Source organism: Agrilus planipennis, unplaced genomic scaffold, assembly GCF_000699045.2.
Source record: "Agrilus planipennis isolate EAB-ADULT unplaced genomic scaffold, Apla_2.0 scaffold124, whole genome shotgun sequence".
NCBI lineage: Eukaryota > Metazoa > Arthropoda > Insecta > Coleoptera > Buprestidae > Agrilus > Agrilus planipennis.
Genome location: NW_020438950.1, coordinates 573,211 through 591,336, shown reverse-complemented (window position 1 = coordinate 591,336; position 18,126 = coordinate 573,211). Strand labels below are relative to the sequence as shown.

General features: G+C 33.1%; 2 protein-coding genes across 2 annotated transcripts; both read right to left on the bottom strand.

Moving 5' to 3' along the window:
• Positions 1–661: 661 nt before the first annotated feature.
• On the bottom strand, positions 662–7,085 carry LOC108735012 (adult-specific cuticular protein ACP-20-like). Its single transcript, XM_025974801.1, has 6 exons — positions 7,032–7,085; positions 6,131–6,349; positions 5,369–5,613; positions 2,120–2,189; positions 1,604–1,885; positions 662–973 (listed from the first exon to the last, which is right to left on the bottom strand). The coding sequence occupies exons 1-6, from the start codon at positions 7,041–7,043 to the stop codon at positions 728–730; spliced, it is 1,074 nt and encodes a 357-aa protein (XP_025830586.1). The 5' UTR covers positions 7,044–7,085; the 3' UTR covers positions 662–727.
• Positions 7,086–10,220: 3,135 nt separating this feature from the next.
• On the bottom strand, positions 10,221–11,117 carry LOC108735013 (adult-specific cuticular protein ACP-20-like). The gene is made up of 3 exons (XM_018466798.1): positions 11,085–11,117; positions 10,569–10,790; positions 10,221–10,427 (listed from the first exon to the last, which is right to left on the bottom strand). The coding sequence occupies exons 1-3, from the start codon at positions 11,094–11,096 to the stop codon at positions 10,221–10,223; spliced, it is 441 nt and encodes a 146-aa protein (XP_018322300.1). The 5' UTR covers positions 11,097–11,117.
• Positions 11,118–18,126: the final 7,009 nt, after the last annotated feature.

Below are 18,126 nucleotides of genomic sequence, written 5' to 3'. Positions count from 1 at the left end.
GTTGATCAGTAAAATCACTTCTATTTAGAACACGTATTTTTTTAACAAAGTAAGAAAAAGCACACATCATAAAGTGTTTCAGAAAAATTTTCATTTTTATCTAAATTTTTGATTTTTTTACTATTTTTATCATTCCTCTAATAATTTTCTAATTTAAGCGTAGACCATAAGGTATTACTTCTAACGAAAAGATAACATTGAAAATATAAATATTATTTCGGATTGCAAAACAAACAAAAATCCATCTTTAATTTGAATATAATAAATTTAACCTTTGGTTCTCATGTCTTCCCCAAAATAGCTATACAATTATTTTGGGGAAGAAACAGGTTTTGCCCTTGGGTAGTTTTTTTTCTATGATTATAAATTTAATTACCAACATCCTCCCTTTTCACTTTTAGGTCTTATTTTGTCCATCTAATGTAAAATTAATCGGAATTGGTACGAGAAATTCATGCCTACAATTGAAGTTAATGTTTCATTTTCAGCCATGTAATACATTTTGTAAACCAATTTGAAAACATATTTCCTGTTATTGTTGTTTAGTTTTGTTACAATTTATTTACGTATGCCGAACTACACAAGAAGAAAAATGCTAAATTCAATTCAATACTTTATTTCTATAAAAAACAAAAATAAATAAATATACAATGAACGAATGGCGAGTATAATCATGCATGACATAGCGAATTATGGCGATAGAGAAATAGGCGAACTGTCCATTAGCTTAGTAACCGTGATGTCCATGATGGGCTATGACCTGTGGATGAACTGCATGACCTTGTCTAAGTACTACAGCGTTGAAACCGTTGTGTTTATCAGCGGTGTATTTGACGGTACGGATGGTACCGTCGGGTTCGTGCAAAGAGTATTCTCCTTTGACAACGTCTCCATCTCGGACTTCATGTTGTTGTTTGTTGTCACCAGTTTTGTGATCAGATACTCCGTAGTCAAAAGCGTAGTGGGCTGGGGCCTACAAGAAAGTTGTTAATTTGACATCATTTTTTCGATTTTTTATTTACCCATTACAAACTACCTCACAAATTAATGAGGGAAATGGTCGTGGTTGCTGTTGTCACCTCTCGTAGTTTAGTGGTCAGGACATTGGTGCGCAAAGCCATAGGTCCCGGGTTCGATTCCCGGCGGGGATGTGACAACAGCAACAATTTTTCCCTCATTAATATGTGAGGTAGTTTGTAGTGGATAAATAAAAATCGAAAAAATGATGTCAAATTAATATTAATCCACTATTAAGTAACTAACAATGTCATAGGATTTCATATATCTAAGAAAGTTGTTTTTGGATAAATAGATGCATAGATTTCAAAAGGAGTTTGGTATCTAATCTACTTTAAAAAAAAACGACGCGCCCTCGCACTATTTTCCATGAGTAATGGAGGAGTTCTTTCCGTCGATGGAGCAGTATCGATGATCGATTAATATGCATTGACAAAAGAAAGAAAACGACGGAGAAATAAAGAAATAATAACCCTAAAGTGTGAAATCATGTAAAAATATTAAAGAATTAGTTAAAAGTTGAAAAACAAAGCGAAAATTAATAAGGGTACAATGCCAGAAGAACTTATTCGTAAAAACAACTTACAAAGTAGTCAACGTGATGATCATGTCCTCCATGGTCACCGTATCCACCATATCCTCCGTGACCACCACTTACAGCAACTCCTCCATGGCTTATAAGTCCTCCACCAACATAGGAAGTACCTCCGCTTATTCCACCATGTCCTGAGCCACCCCCTAGGCCTAAGCCGTGTCCATAACCGCCCCCTAATCCTAGTCCTATTCCATGGCCTAATCCACCGCTCACGTACGAAACTCCACCCGGAAATGCGGAGCAGACGGCGAAAAGAAGAACAACGCAAAGGGCCTTTAATAAAATAATGAAATTTTATAATTTAAACGTATAATAAACAATATATTGTTTGTTAAAGTAAAAGCACTGTAAATTGAAATTAGTTTAAAAAAGATTTAGATATAATTTCACACTAAACAATTGAATGGTCCATTAAACATATGAATTTAATGGAATTATTTCCAATGATCACAAAACAAAAAGTACACTACAACGACACATGATAGTAAAAATTTTCTGTTTGCTTACTTTGGTAAGCATGACTCTGGGTATTGTCGTAGAAGTGCGGTTCAAGACTAGCGATTGCCAAAATTGGATACTCTTTTATATTCGACTAATAAACGTTCACTTTTAGAATTCATACCGATACCATGGTCAAAAATTCTACAGTGTATATGTGGATAATGGCGTGTCCGAAATATTCTTAATTACGAAAGCACGATAGATAGCATTACGTGATTGTGTTTGAGAGCTTTGAAAAATATTTAGAGCATGTAATATAATATGTAGGTACCATACGCCCGCCGTCCTTTGTTTACATATAAACATACATTCCATAGGTACCTACGATTTACGATTAAGTGAAAGAGAGGCCTTTGAAAACAAAAAATCTCGTTCGATATTAAATAATTTATACATAGGTATTTACGTATAGTTATATGTATCTGCACTCATAATCCTAACATAATATCGATTAGGAAGTTGTTTAATTCCGCTAATATTTCATGTCATTTTTAAGATAATCGTTCCCATGGTTGAGCGAAAGGTTCCTTGTTATGTGTGCGTACGTGTGCTAAGGCTGATCAATTGATATGTGCGACCCATGCTGTGGGAAGCAATTAGTCATAGTAGCCACCGAAGTTAAAACCAAAATGATTTTTATTACTTATAGATTATAACAGTTAAATCTAATAAAAGTTCATAATAATTTACTAGTTGCGTACAATGAGGTGAGTTAGGTGGCTTATGCTTGACACCTAGTTAAAAATCAAACATCCCCTAAACAAATAATTTTGTCATAAGGGACACAGTTATAGTTGCTTCAGTTTATTTTTTTCCCGGTTTTGGTTTATAAAGTCAAAATTGTAAACCTTTTCTTTTATTATTTATTCTTAAAAAATATTACAAGGAAGGAAAAGATACCCCTATCTTTCTCGGCTAGCAGCAGGTAACGAACACTGCTGGTACTTTATAAAATTAATGCATCTTTCTCTTTATTTAAACAATTTCTAGAGTTTGTTTGTATTTTATTACTTACCTACGCCATTATAATTTATTTAACATTCATGAAGCAATCGGTAGTATTATAAAACAAGAGGTACAAACTCTAAAAGTTGTTTAAATAGAGAGGAAGATGCACAAATTTTATAAAGTACCAGCAGTACTGTTTGTTACCTGCGACTAGCCGAGAAAGATAACAGTATCTTTTTCTTTCTTGTGGTAGGTATACGGTTCAGTAGATTTATTGTTTTAGTAATAAATAATAAATAAAAGATTTACAATTTGGACTTTATAATCAAAATTAAACTGAAGCGACTACACCTTTGTTTACAAAGGAAGACGTAGTACCAGCTTTATTATCTATATTTTTTATAGTTTAATTCTAACTAATTAATATGCATATTTTAGTACGAATATCCCATAGTAAAGCCAAAATAGTTGTAGCGTTTCGTCTAATTTGGATCTGATAACGTGTAATAATCTATAGGTAAAATTTTAACCGGAAAATATATCTCAAAACTTTCAATACTTACTAAGAATACCACTGTCGTTAATATGGGGACCTATCTCATGAAAAATGTCTAAGATCGTCGAGCGATAGATGTGGCAATCGAAATATAAATAAACACATAAAGGATAAATATCTTATGATTGAATGATGTCGATGTGTCGCGCCTAATGACGCTGATTTCCTAAAAAAGAATTTGATTGTCACTACGGCGTATACTGTTTAACATGAATGCTGGAATGGTGACCTTTGAAATTTCAACCCCGAATCGCATTGCTTTATATTCTATTGGCCCACTTTTCGACAAAAATGGGCTTTTGAATTTTGGATTTAGAATGGGTATCTGTCCATGAAACCTAGCCGCAGTCAATTTTAGTTGCTTGTGCTTGTATACCTCCAATTGTCAACAAATACAATTGGAAGATTCTACCGGGCAACGAATGGAATACAAAATAATAAGTAGAACATAGGTATAGGTATATAACTGACTGAAGTACTGACGGGAAACAATTTCAAAACTGACAGTTGTTTGGTTGATACGAAACGGGAAAATAAACATCGTTGGCTCGCTTGGCTCGCTTGGCGAAAAATGTTTTGTTGTTTTCGTCGGTGTACTGCTGTACCACATAGATTAATAATTAATCTCACAAAATATAAATCTCGAAGGACCAGTGTATGTAGATTAAAAATATTCGTACTGTATTATACGTTTAATAATCCTACATACACACTAATGAATCAAAACTAATACTAATTGCTTAAATAGATAGTTGTTACTTGTTTGCTAGTCTGAATTGTTCTTCTGTTATTATTATCTAAAAGTGTTTTTATATCTGAAAACTAAACACACCCCGGTCACTATCTCCAAATTTCCCCCGGTCCACCTGTTATTAATTAGGGTTAAAATTTTCGGTATGTCGAATTCTCTCCTAATTATACATCAATTGCCTCCCAACGGCTAAAACTAATAAAGTGTTTCTAGATGATTACATCAAAAAGCTAGACGCACACGAATTTCCAAACATTGAATTTGTTAAGGTAGTGGGAAACCATTTTAAAATTAAATAAATAAACATTTCATAACTGATATGTGTTTTCTTTCTGAAATTATTTTATCTTTAATTTACTGAAGTACTGAAGTGCACTATAAATATATATTTATTTTCGATAAATAAAATCGGTAATTAGTCGTTAACTTAATTATCGGAGTTGACATGAACGGGAGGGAACTCGGCTAGTAGGGAATTCGACTATCTATATTTTAACCAAAACTATCTGTGGGGGGGAATTCGGCATCACCGGCACTATCGATAATTTAGGGAAAAACCTAATAGTTTGATGCCATTATTATATGTCTGTCTCACTATGAAGGTATTTACGATGGTACTCTTCTTGGTACTAAGGGGTTAGCACCGCAGGTATGAACACTAAAGTCTTAACAAACGTTTTTATTATTTTACTATTTTTTTATATCTAAATAGGCCTTTTAGAAATGCCAGGTTTTTAGTAATTATATTAAAAGTTTATTTTTGTTTTATAAATATTATCTGTTTATTTTTATTTAAAAAGCCTTTTTAATTTTTCGATGTATTTTATGTAGGTATTCATATTAACCATATCGCTTTTTCTATTCATTTTAAACAGAACGAGTCAGTATAAAAGTTTATTTATTTATGTATAAAATAATTTAACAAATTTGTTACATTAGAGCCTATAACACAGCATCAAATATCAAACAAAAAGAGATCCTATTAGTGAGAATCCATGACTAGTAATCATGGTGTCCATGATGGGCGATGATTTGTGGATGACTTGCGTGTCCTTGTCTGAGAACTACGGCGTTGAAACCGTTGTGTTTGTCTGCGGTGTATTTGACGGTACGGATGGTACCATCGGGTTCATGCAGAGAGTATTCTCCTTTAACAACATCTCCATCGCGTTCTTCGTGTTGTTGTTTGTTATCGCCTGTCTTGTGGTCAGCTACTCCATAGTTGAAGGAATAGTGGGCTGGTGCCTGAAATATTATTATTACAAGAGCAAATAACGTTTCCGAAATGGTTTTTGGCTAAATGAAGAAATAATCCTTCAAAGTCTAGGTTAACTTTGTAATATTCGTATATCTACATTACTAAAACATAAACGACCCTTTTAAAAATTTAAAGACAGTGACTTGAATCTTGAACCGCTCAAATGCAATTTAAAATATCAATTTAAAAGCTACTGTTAAATATAACAGCGTGCTTGACTAGTTACTTTAACTGCAAGGTGTAGGTGTGCTTCTTAAAGAAAGTGCGATTTATCAGTGCATAATAGATAAATAGCTGGCTAGCAAAATGTTACGTAATCAGAGTTAATATACCATAGTTCGTAAGACGAAATATTTGTAGAAATCTACGTTAGTACGTTAAGATTTAGACATTTAATTAAAGAATAGACGAAATAGATAAAACAGGACGACCGAAGAAGATAAAACTTTCAGAGTTGAAAGTCGATTGCATTTTTGCCTATTAATCTATATGTATTTTACGTACGAAATAGTCAACGATGTGTTCTTCGTGACCATGTCCTCCGTGACCTCCGTGACCTCCATGACCTGCACTAACAGGAACACTACCGTGACTGATGAGTCCACCGCTTACGTAAGAAGTACCATGGTGTCCCAAGTCACCCCCTGCACCGTGATCTTCACCATATGATATAATGCCAGGGTAGGCTGAACACACAGTGAAAACAAGAGCAAGAGTTGCGATCTGAAAAAAGTTGATAATTGGTAACGATTCGGGAACATAACCTTTTATTATTATTGTTTTGAATACATTTCTAAAAGATAATATCTTTTTAGAATTAGGTACTAAAATGAGAAGTTCGTGCGGGGATAGGGTAGTAAAAACCAAATAGAAACATTTGGCAAAAACTAGATTACAGTACAATTCTTAAGCTTCAAAATCATACATTTATTTTTCCACATAATCACCGTTAAGAATAATACATTTCATGTTGTAAAATTGTTGGCGTTAGGGTGCTTCTAATAACATAATTAAACTCGACGTTGGTATTTTAGTGACAAAGCACGTTCCTCCTTATTCCCCCTGATTTTGCGCCCTGTGATATTATTTATTTCCTCTGTTGAAGAGAGGCTTCGGGCGACGAGGTAAAGGAGGCTATTAAGTCCCGGATTCGGAAAGAAATATATCACTGACGGAATGAAAAACTTTCTTACACGTTGGCAGAAATATGTTACTCTTAATGGTGTCTATATATAAAAATAAACATATGTTTGTTAGGCTTCAGTATTATACTTTACTATAATTTGCCTCTCGATCTTCGTACTTGTTTTTCGTTAGCTTTCTACAAGCATGGTGTATTAGTTTTCAATCTATCCTCGTATATGCGCAAATAAATTTTAAAAAAGAGAAGTCTGAATTTTCTTACTTTGGCGTACATCTTGAGTTGGTGTTGGTATGTTCCGATGAAGTTCACTCTGTAGCAAGTGGGTGTAATACTGACAATGAACGATTTCGGAAGTTCTTTTATATTGATCAGTCACTTAAACGTTCACTTTAGCTTACGGTTGTAGAAATTTCAGAAGAATGTGTTGGGTTATAAGTGTGACCGAAATTATTGTAACCAATTACGAAAGAACATTACATGATTATTTTTTTTTTATGCAGAGAGGTATATAATAGCTTTGTGTGTATTTGCATATATGCATGTTGTGCATGCGTGTAAATGTATATTTAGATCGTTCGCTGCTGTAAACGTGTTACCGTCTCTATGATTTCATTTGATTACTTTTTCTTTGTTATTCGCTTTTAATTACGCCTCGTAAATGATCTCGTCTGAAATTGAATATTTTTTGTCTTATGTAAGTAAAAAGATTTTCTCATATTACTCAAATTTATGATTTCCTTCAATTTTCGACATCCTTCAATATAAATATAAAATTGTTTATATATTTGTTATTGCAAGTGATTTTAGGCTTTTATTTAAAAACAAGCCCGACTACCCCGGCTTCGCTCAGGAAAAAATAGTTGTCATTCGAGAACGTTCTCGAATATTCTAAAAAATTTTAAAACGTTCTCGAACCTTATAGATGCAGGGCATTCAGGAAATATTTTGTGACATTCTGTAACCTTGGGACTAGACGTCGGATTTCAATTTTTCTTTAAACACCCAAACGTTCAAACCAACCCCTGTAGCTGAAAACCTAAATCTTCGTCATGAGCGGGGGATTAAAAGCTATTATACTATATAACCCTCAAGGGGTTGCTGAAATCGGTTGTCGAGCTTTAGCAGAACGTAAGGACAAACAACACTTATAGAATGACAGGAAATTATCATATTCCTCTCGGAAGAAGAAACTATCACTAATTTGGAATGATTTAACTTCTACTGTATAGGGGTCGGAAAAGTATTATTTTCGAGGAAATCTGCTCAGAAGTTTTAGTTTATTTTTTTTTGTTATTATTTTAATCCATAACAGAAAATTTCGTTGCTTTAGGAAGCAATAAGTTATGAAATCATGGAAAAATTAAGGTCAAAAAGAATATTTTTTTTTAAGTTTTTAACCCATACTTCGGATTGTTTTAAAAAGAAAAACGAAGTAGATTTTCTAGAAAATGGCGAATTTCCGATCCCCAAGTGATTAAGGTTAAATTATTTCAAATTAGTCATAGTTTCTAATCTCGAGATGAATATGAAAATTTCCAGTCACCTTGAACCAGTCCAAATCAATGGGAATACTTGTCGCCGGTGGTTTATAGTAGTTACAATTTAATAATTAACATACAATCAACTACACAGTCGCAATTACTGGTTATAACATGAGATTGGAACATAGGGTGAAAACAGTTAGAGTCTCCATGTTGCCCTACAAGTTGTAGTAAGCCGTGAGATGAAAAGCAGTGCGATCCTCTCTTCATCAATCTTTATTTAATGGTGCTTATGATTGACCGACACAACTGTTTATGAAGTGTCCTTGTTAAAAAATCGGTTGTCTGTAAAGTCAGTTTACTGACGATAGTTGAACGTGACAACGTCATAAGAAAATACTGGTGGAATGGTTTCATTTTTTCAAAAGAAAACCTTAATTTTATTTGTTTGATAGATATTGTGTATGGATATAGAGAAGGAGGTAAATGGAAATGTATTATTGTATAGCAGCTGTCCACGCGGACGCATCGCTCACTCAAGTAGAAGAGAGACAGATGTTGAACGCTGCCGAACGCGGAGGCCGATTGTGCCTCTTTGTCGCTCGTTCCGCGCTCTCGCTTGCGCTTCAAGCCTTAAATGGAACGCCTCAGAGCGAGGTAACGCCGCATGAGTCATGTTTTTTCGTGCGTGCAGCCGGCTCCATCGAATTATAAGACGTCACGTCAGAAAGAACTTCAGATACCTTTTTTTTATTGTTTTTTCCTTTTCATGAAATGCATTGACTACCTACCCCAATTTGATTATCTCTATAGATTAGAATATGTGTATATGTAACCAACTACACCGGAATAGAAACATTTAGAGCTGACCACTTCTTTCCAACTGTTTGTTTCCAAATTTATTACGGGAAAATTCTTGATTTTAAATAATGATTGTGTTTAAACAAAAACATCCTGGATGTCGAAAGTATCCTTCTATCTGATATTTAAACGTTTTAATCGTCGAAATGTAATTGCATATTACTTACTGACTTTCAGTTATCAATAAATAATTTCTCTGCTATCACTCTCTAAGTAAACTTATTTTCATAGCAACGGAAGTTATATTCCTCTTCAATCTTTAGTAGGTACCTATGGGTCCCTTTCACTATGCAAATTTTATTTACCACTAAAGCACACCTCTATCTAGAATTATCATTTTATGCTTAACTTATGATAGGAAACTGCAATTTCTTGTAAAACATGTGGGTGGATGAATGCCGCGCGTAGTTGAAGTGAAATTTTCAGTTAATATTTAATTGGACAAATTGGCTGCTGTATGATGGTAATTTTATTAATACGAGTAAATTTGCCTTTCGTATAAATAGAAAATATATTGGTATGTTTTATTGCTGTTAATTGTTTGACGATAATAATACCCTATGAACTGTTTATTGATTTATAATTAATATTCCTGTTGTATTTTGTGGAAGGTATTTGATAAAAATATTTAAAGANCAGAGAGGTATATAATAGCTTTGTGTGTATTTGCATATATGCATGTTGTGCATGCGTGTAAATGTATATTTAGATCGTTCGCTGCTGTAAACGTGTTACCGTCTCTATGATTTCATTTGATTACTTTTTCTTTGTTATTCGCTTTTAATTACGCCTCGTAAATGATCTCGTCTGAATTGTTGTTTTCGTCGGTGTACTGCTGTACCACATAGATTAATAATTAATCTCACAAAATATAAATCTCGAAGGACCAGTGTATGTAGATTAAAAATATTCGTACTGTATTATACGTTTAATAATCCTACATACACACTAATGAATCAAAACTAATACTAATTGCTTAAATAGATAGTTGTTACTTGTTTGCTAGTCTGAATTGTTCTTCTGTTATTATTATCTAAAAGTGTTTTTATATCTGAAAACTAAACACACCCCGGTCACTATCTCCAAATTTCCCCCGGTCCACCTGTTATTAATCTGCGTGTCCTTGTCTGATAACAACAGCGTTGAAACCGTTGTGCTTATCGGCGGTATATTTGACGGTACGGATGGTACCATCGGGTTCATGCAAAGAGTATTCTCCCTTGACAACGTCTCCGTCGCGTTCTTCGTGTTGATGCTTGTTATCACCAGTCTTGTGGTCAGCTACTCCATAATTGAAGGAGTAGTGAGCTGGTGCCTAAAGAAATTAAAGTAATATATGAATATTGACTGACATCTAAGATTCAACAGCGGTACTATAAGTAATAATGGTGTGTGCGGCTAAATGAGAAAATAATGTTTCGAAGGCACGAAAAATTAAGAAATTAAGGTTTATTACGTGATAGTCAACGATATGTTCATGATGACCACCATCATATCCACCGTGACCTCCTCCAACAGCTACGGCACCGTGACTTACGAGTCCCCCGCTAACGTACGATGTGCCCCCGCTTATACTCCCATGTCCCAAATCATCACCCAGACCATGTCCTCCACTGGCAAAGGAGATAATTCCAGGATAAGCTGAGCAAACGGCGAGCACAGAAGCTAGGGCAACAACCTATAATATTATGATTAGTCGGTTTAATTAATTGTCCAATTAAACAGAAAAATATTAATTTATTTAAAAAGAGGAGATATAACACACGATTTTATTTTGGTGGAAAATTTCAAATTAGTATGATGATTTTTCATTTTTTTTTTATTAATCAGAAAATATTATATAAAACCGATTTTTCCATGTTGCATTAACGTTTCCGTTTTATTGGTCACTGATTACACTTCTATAATGATAGGTTGGTAGTTAAATCACGCAAAGAATTAAAACTAAAAGAAACAAAAGAATTTTTCTCACTTTGAAAAACATTTTCCTTTGGTTTGGTTCACTTTGCGGGTGGTTGTGAGAGACTAACGGTACCGTATTTCGGAAGTTCTTTTATATTGATCTCACCACAAACGTTCACTTTGGGAAACGGTTGTAGAAATTTCATAGAATGTGTTAGTATATGAGTGCGACTAACTGAAATTATGTTAATTACGAAAGAACATTACACTACATGATTAGTTTTAGAAGGTACATAATTCTTATGCCTACCTATGTAGAACACATTACGTCTATAACTTTTATTGTTCGAATTAAGTATTTTATATTGCTTATACTTATATACTGCTATTCATAAAAAATTTTATTTTATTGCCTTTTTTGTAAATAGAAGTACCTATATGAGTAAAAGCGTACAATGAAGTCGATTTGAGACCTCACATAATCTACCATTCAAGTCAAATCGGTCTATTTGATATAAATATTTTCAAAACCGTGACATTTGCGATTCTACCGGAAGTATTCCATTACTTCCTTATTTTAAGTAAAATGACCTAATTTTCTTTGCTTTTTGGAACACTTATCTTATTAAATTTAATGGTAAATTTTGTAACGGTAATATATCCCTTGAATTTGAATTTTTGTGGTGTCTATCAATCAATTTTGAAAAGAATCAAGGAGAGAATTTTTTCTTATACGTTTTATGAACATTCTGATACATTTTTGTCCTTTTGCAACTGGGTTTTACTTCAGGATATATTGGAAAATAAAAAATTGATTAGGTCATGTCTAATAGGTAGATTCGATTTCGGGTAATTAAATTATTAATGTCTCGGTAATAGGTCGGATTTCTTTAGCAAAGAATATACAAAACACTTGAAATTTGTTTATGTAACTATAAAAACAAGGAGTTTAATTTAAACTGCTTCAGGTTTATTTTAAAACTGAAATAACTTAACCCTGCCTCATTGTAGCTTCTTCAGAAGTTGGTTATAACTTGACAAGTTAACACTAAAATTGTAAAAATTACAAGTGCTTTAGTTTTAAACTTAGGGTTCTATAAAAAATGCTACAACTTCATAGAAATATATTTGATTTGCTAAAAATTAAGATAAGTCAATGTTTAAAAAGTTTAGGGTATTTCTGAAATAAGTAGCAATAAGCTTGGAGGAGGTGATAAGACACTATTAATGAAAATTAAGTAAATGTTCAGTGGTCTGAAAATTCACCGTTTTAGAGAAAAACGTATTGAAATTACAGTTGAGGGCCAGTCCGGTCCTGGTAGAATCATATAGGAAATACGACACTGCAACGCTACATCCATCAGCTGTATCATTCTTGTTATACGAGTATTTCCTTTGTATTTTGTGTTCTTTTAAATATATATTAGTGCATACAGCTATGAACAAAGTAGTTATTTGATTCTTTGTTATGGTAATGGTCGTCTAAAGATTATTATGTGTAGTAGTACAGTAACAAGCTGTTGTTACTTACTTTATTAGTCGCTCTGCAACCGTCACTGTCTACATTTTTCATTGATGTACAGTAGAATCCGCTTATAATGACGTCGAAGGGAAATAACAAACACGTCATACTAAGCGGGCGTCATAGAAAGCATAGTATTAAAAAATAAAGAACTTTCTATCTTGTTTAGTTTAATAGAGAGAAAAACAACAAATTGTAGATATCTATTAACAGAAAAAGAAAAAGAACGATGAATTGTACTATCAATATATATAAGAAGTGTCAGAAAAATGAGCGAAAATGTTATTATTAGTCATTTGGGTTACTATAGCCGAATATGATTTCTTGAGAATCAGTCATTTTAAACGGAGTCATTATATCCAAACTTTCCTATAGAGAATTTAATAAGAAAACCAAACTTAACACTGCAATTACTTCATATTAAGTGGTTGGTCAATATAAGTAGAGTCATAATAAACGAATTCCACTGTGGTTGCGTAATTGTTATCACAATTTCTCTATACGTTGTCAATTGCCGCTTAGGGCCGGCTTCGGATTGCAAGTTCGTCTGGTTTTTTAGTAATTTTCTTATCTCTCAACCACGTTGTTTTACTCACCATGCTATTCCCTATTATAGTTACTTAACACCCGACACAGCTTGCTACTTATTTCGGAAACACCTTATCTAGAAAGTATATTTCTCTACACGTGATAACAATGAAGTGTATCGATATAAATTAATTGAAAATATCTTTTTTTACATAGTTATATAATGTTCATTTGCCCTTTTTTATCAAGTATGTGATGATATGAAAATTAATTAGATATTGTAAGATTACTTAATTAATAACCATTCATTAATATTACTATAATTTATTGAAAAGTGGGTTTACGCCTAAACCACTATCGTTATGCAATGTTCTATTAAAATTAAAATGGTGAAATTACTTCGAGAAAACTGTTTTTTTCGATTTTAATCGCGTCTTCTCGGTGAAATCGTTATGATGGATTGTGGTGGTGTTAAAAGTGTCCGAGGTTTCAAGGGGATGATCATCTTCAGGAACTTCGCGTTGTCGATTCAAGATCTTCAACGTTAGTTATGGCGAATTGTTCATGACCCTCACGGAGATTTCATCACGAAGACGCGGTTAGAAACCGGAAATCCAGTTTATTTTTATTCAGATTCTAAATCACTTCGAGTTTTCATGAAATATGTTATTTATTACTTCATAGTCTTTACAAAACTTAAAAGATTTAAAATCTGTACGCTTGGGTGTCGCTAGGACTAGGAATTTAATTAGATCGCAGTGTGCTGTCTGCAGATATGCAAAATACCTTTTTTTTTGTTTTTAATTGAGCTTTACGAATACACCTTTGGTTTGCAATTTTATAGATTTATATCGAACAATATACGTGAACAGTTCGAGCCAGACAAAGAGCCAATTACCGGTTTCTTTCAATTGTTAATAATTATTATCGTCGATTAAAACGATAAGTACTGACGACTGCCCGTATTGTCCGAAAAAGAAAAATAAATGTGTATAAATACCCTGTAACGGATAACGTATCTGCAAATGGTACGAATAAAATATTTATATAATTTTACAAAGGTTTCCTTTCTGCTTTCGTTGATTGCTCGCACCGAGTCGTTTACGCAACAAATGGAAAGGTAAAATGTGGAGCAATATCGAATTGTTCTTGTTTAACAATGTCTTTCTTCTATCACACACGGATGATAAAAATGTACCTATAACGCCAACACAGCATAATACACCTGTACCAATGAAGTAAAAAATGCCCTTCAGCAACACATGTAACAAAAGAATTATTATGTTGCTTATGAAAGAAAGTATCACCTTTCAAGTTCATATTATAGGTACGAATTTTGGGAATTTAGCTGAAACATTTATTAAGTACTAGCTGACCCGACAGACTTCGTACTGCCTCAATCGATAAATAAAAGACCTAAACTACATATAGTTGATTGTCAAATGCCAAATATTATGGTCGCGTTCAGAAATTTAATTTGTGACAAAACTTAAGATTTATCAATCTACATAAAAATAATCTGAAAGATAATTAACAACTTTCATATTTATTCACCTTTTAAANATTTAATATAGATCATTAGTACCTACTACATAAATGTGCATTAACTGTATCGTTTCGTCATAAGCTCTAATTTTAATGATTGCGATCCAAAATTTAATATGAGTATAATTGACGTTTCACATACAGTTTTATATATTGTGAAAATGACCTGTTACAAAACATTACGTTATAACGCACTTAGTTTCGAAAAACATCCGGTTTTACAAAAGGAATAATTGTACTTGGCAGCAAGTGACATTAATACTTTTCTTTGTCGTTATTCATTTACAATTTCTTTTTACAAATTTTCAAAAGAAAAAAAGTTTTGATATATTCAATTGGGGTTTTTTCAAATGTGGGAACAGATGATAATTACTGCGTGCAAGATCTGGGGAATAAGGTGGGTGCGGAAACAATTCTCATGGTAAATCGTTCAAAACATCCTTCGTTTTATTGAGTTTCTGTTCTGGTCTCAACAGCCTTGCCATCCAGCTCGCCGAAACCTTGCTAACGTCCAATCAATCATGCACGATGTCATGAACTTGTCGTGTACCTATCCCTAGACGCACACTAAATTGATGAATAGTTATTCGCCTGCCCTCTAGTATTTTTATTAGTATTCTTAACTCTAGACATATTTAATCAAAGGTTTGTATCTTGACGTAACGTTGATGTCTCTTTTGAAAACATACAACAAATGATCAATTTGCTGATATATTTGCAGGGACGTAGCACAGGTTGATCCTTCTGGCCCATGTATTGAAAGTTCTGATCTAGTAAAATGAGGCATCCTGAATATTAACCTACTCTGGGACCCAGGGCGACTGTCATTTGGGTCGTCTCCAGCAGTTAGATTTTAAATTCATTAAAAACCAATTGAAATTAGTTAATCGGGATTTTTAGGGTCGCTGAATATGAATATGCAATCGGCGATGGCATACAATGAAGGTTTAGATGAAAACTATTTAGAAAAGATTTTGTAAAACAATTATTTTTTAAAAAATACGCTTCGTATATTTATAACAAAAATATTATATATCTAAAAAACAGTGTATTCAAAAAATTTCATTTATTTAAGCATTATATTTAGAAAAGCTTAATCAATACCCCTCAACACTAAGTTGTCATTTTTCAAGGGTAGTTTTTCTTGTCCCACAATTATTTTTTCTATATGAACTCGAAGTGGGATAAAGCCTATGAATAATTTATAAGCAGGACTGAGGGTTATTTAAAAGATGCGAAACCCCCTAATATTAAATTAATATTTATTAGTGGAAGTTTGTCTTGTCTCAAAATATCATTTTGTTCTTTGGCTCTAAAAGTCACTTGAAACAGGATTATCTCAACGAGATAATCTGTCAGCGGGCCTAAGGATTATTTATACGGTGCTATACTTTTCAATATTAAATTATGATGTTTCAATTTTATCTTTTTTTGTCCGACAATCATTTTTTGAATCTTAGCTCTAAGAGTCATTTCATGTAGGATTATGCCCATGAGATAGTTTGTCAGCGGGTCTAAGTTGAAGCTTTTGTTGTCTTACAATATTTTTTTGTATCCTAGCAGAACGCGTCATTTAAGGTAGGATTAAGCTGGAAGATAATTTGTCATCAGGTCTGAGGTTTATTTACAAACCCTTCAATAGTAAGTTATTATTTTTGAGGAGAAGTTGTTATTGTCCCGCAATTATTTTTTATATCTCAACTCTAAGAGACATCACAAGGATAAAGTTTATGTAATAATTTGTCAGCGGGTCTGAGGGTTATTTATAGGCTACGAAACTCCTCAATACTAAATTACAACTTTTCGTTGGAGGTATTCATTGTCCCACAATTTTTTTTTATATCATAGCTCTAAATGTCATTTAAGATAGGATTATGTCCACATGATAATTTGTTTGTTAGCCGCTCTAAGGATTATTTGTAGGGTACTGTACCCTTCAATATTAAATTATTATTTTTCAGAAGAAGTTGTTCTTGTCTCCCAAATATTTTTTACATTTGAGCTCCAGTAGACATTTTATGTAGGACAAATCCTATGAAAGTGAGGGTTATTTATATTAAGTTGCCAAACCCATCAATGGCAGATTATAATTTTTCATTGAAAGTTTTTTTTTATTTTTTGTTTAGGGAATGTTTTTATTCCACATTTGTTTTTTTGTTTCTAAACTCTATAAGGGTCATTTAAATTAAGATTAGACCCGAAAGATAATTTGTTGATAGGTCTAAGGGTTAATAAGAGGGTGCTAAACCCCTCAGTATTAAATTATGATGTTTCAGTTTAAGTTTTTTTTATCTCACTATTATTTTGAATCTTAGCCTAGTTTAGATACATAAAGACTGAGCTTTTTGTGTGACTTTAAAATCAGCCGCCCTCAAATTCCTGCCGCCCAGCAAATTCAGTGTTGTCATTTGTTGGCATCTGTGGTAGCCTCGTACCTGTCTACTCCTATAGAGAGGATATAGTATGTGATACATATTTCATTTTCTTTACTTTTCGCAGTTCGGAATAATGAGTCAATATTATAATTGCATTTGGATTAAAATTAATCTTTTTACATTATATTTATTTGTAGGCAAAATTAGGCACATGAAATATTATTCTGAAAATTCATTTCTGAATTTTTTACCCACTACGCACTACCTCAAATTAATGAAGGAAAAATTGTTGTTGTTGTCACACCCCCGCCGGGAATCGAACCCAGGACCTTTGGCTTTACGCACCAATGTTCTGGCCACTAAACTACGAGAGGTGACAACAGCAACCACGACTAACCGACCTACAAGGTTAACAATCCGTCGAAATAATGTAACTATATACTAACTCACTTCTAAAAAGAAGTCTAAATTGTATGTATGTTTAAAATTAGGTATTCTTCATCTAAAATTTAACAGAAAAAAGTTAACAAAACTGACAAAGTTTTCTGAATTAATTATGATTGTGAAAATATTAGGTCGTGTCTACATTATTATCCTTAAGCAAGTAACGAATACAGGTAATTTAATATAGATCATTAGTACCTACTACATAAATGTGCATTAACTGTATCGTTTCGTCATAAGCTCTAATTTTAATGATTGCGATCCAAAATTTAATATGAGTATAATTGACGTTTCACATACAGTTTTATATATTGTGAAAATGACCTGTTACAAAACATTACGTTATAACGCACTTAGTTTCGAAAAACATCCGGTTTTACAAAAGGAATAATTGTACTTGGCAGCAAGTGACATTAATACTTTTCTTTGTCGTTATTCATTTACAATTTCTTTTTACAAATTTTCAAAAGAAAAAAAGTTTTGATATATTCAATTGTAATACGAGGGTGGATTGATAAGTTTCCGGCCTAACCAAGAGATGACGCCACTAGGCCTACCTTGAGGTGACATTCTATAGTACCATCCTTGGATAGCTTGTAGCTATAGTTTCAGCCCGATCTCCTTGCTAGTGTAGGTTTGACAGCACGCTGAACAAGACGCCTCTGTGGTTTTCGTAAAAATGGAAAAGCAGGAAAATC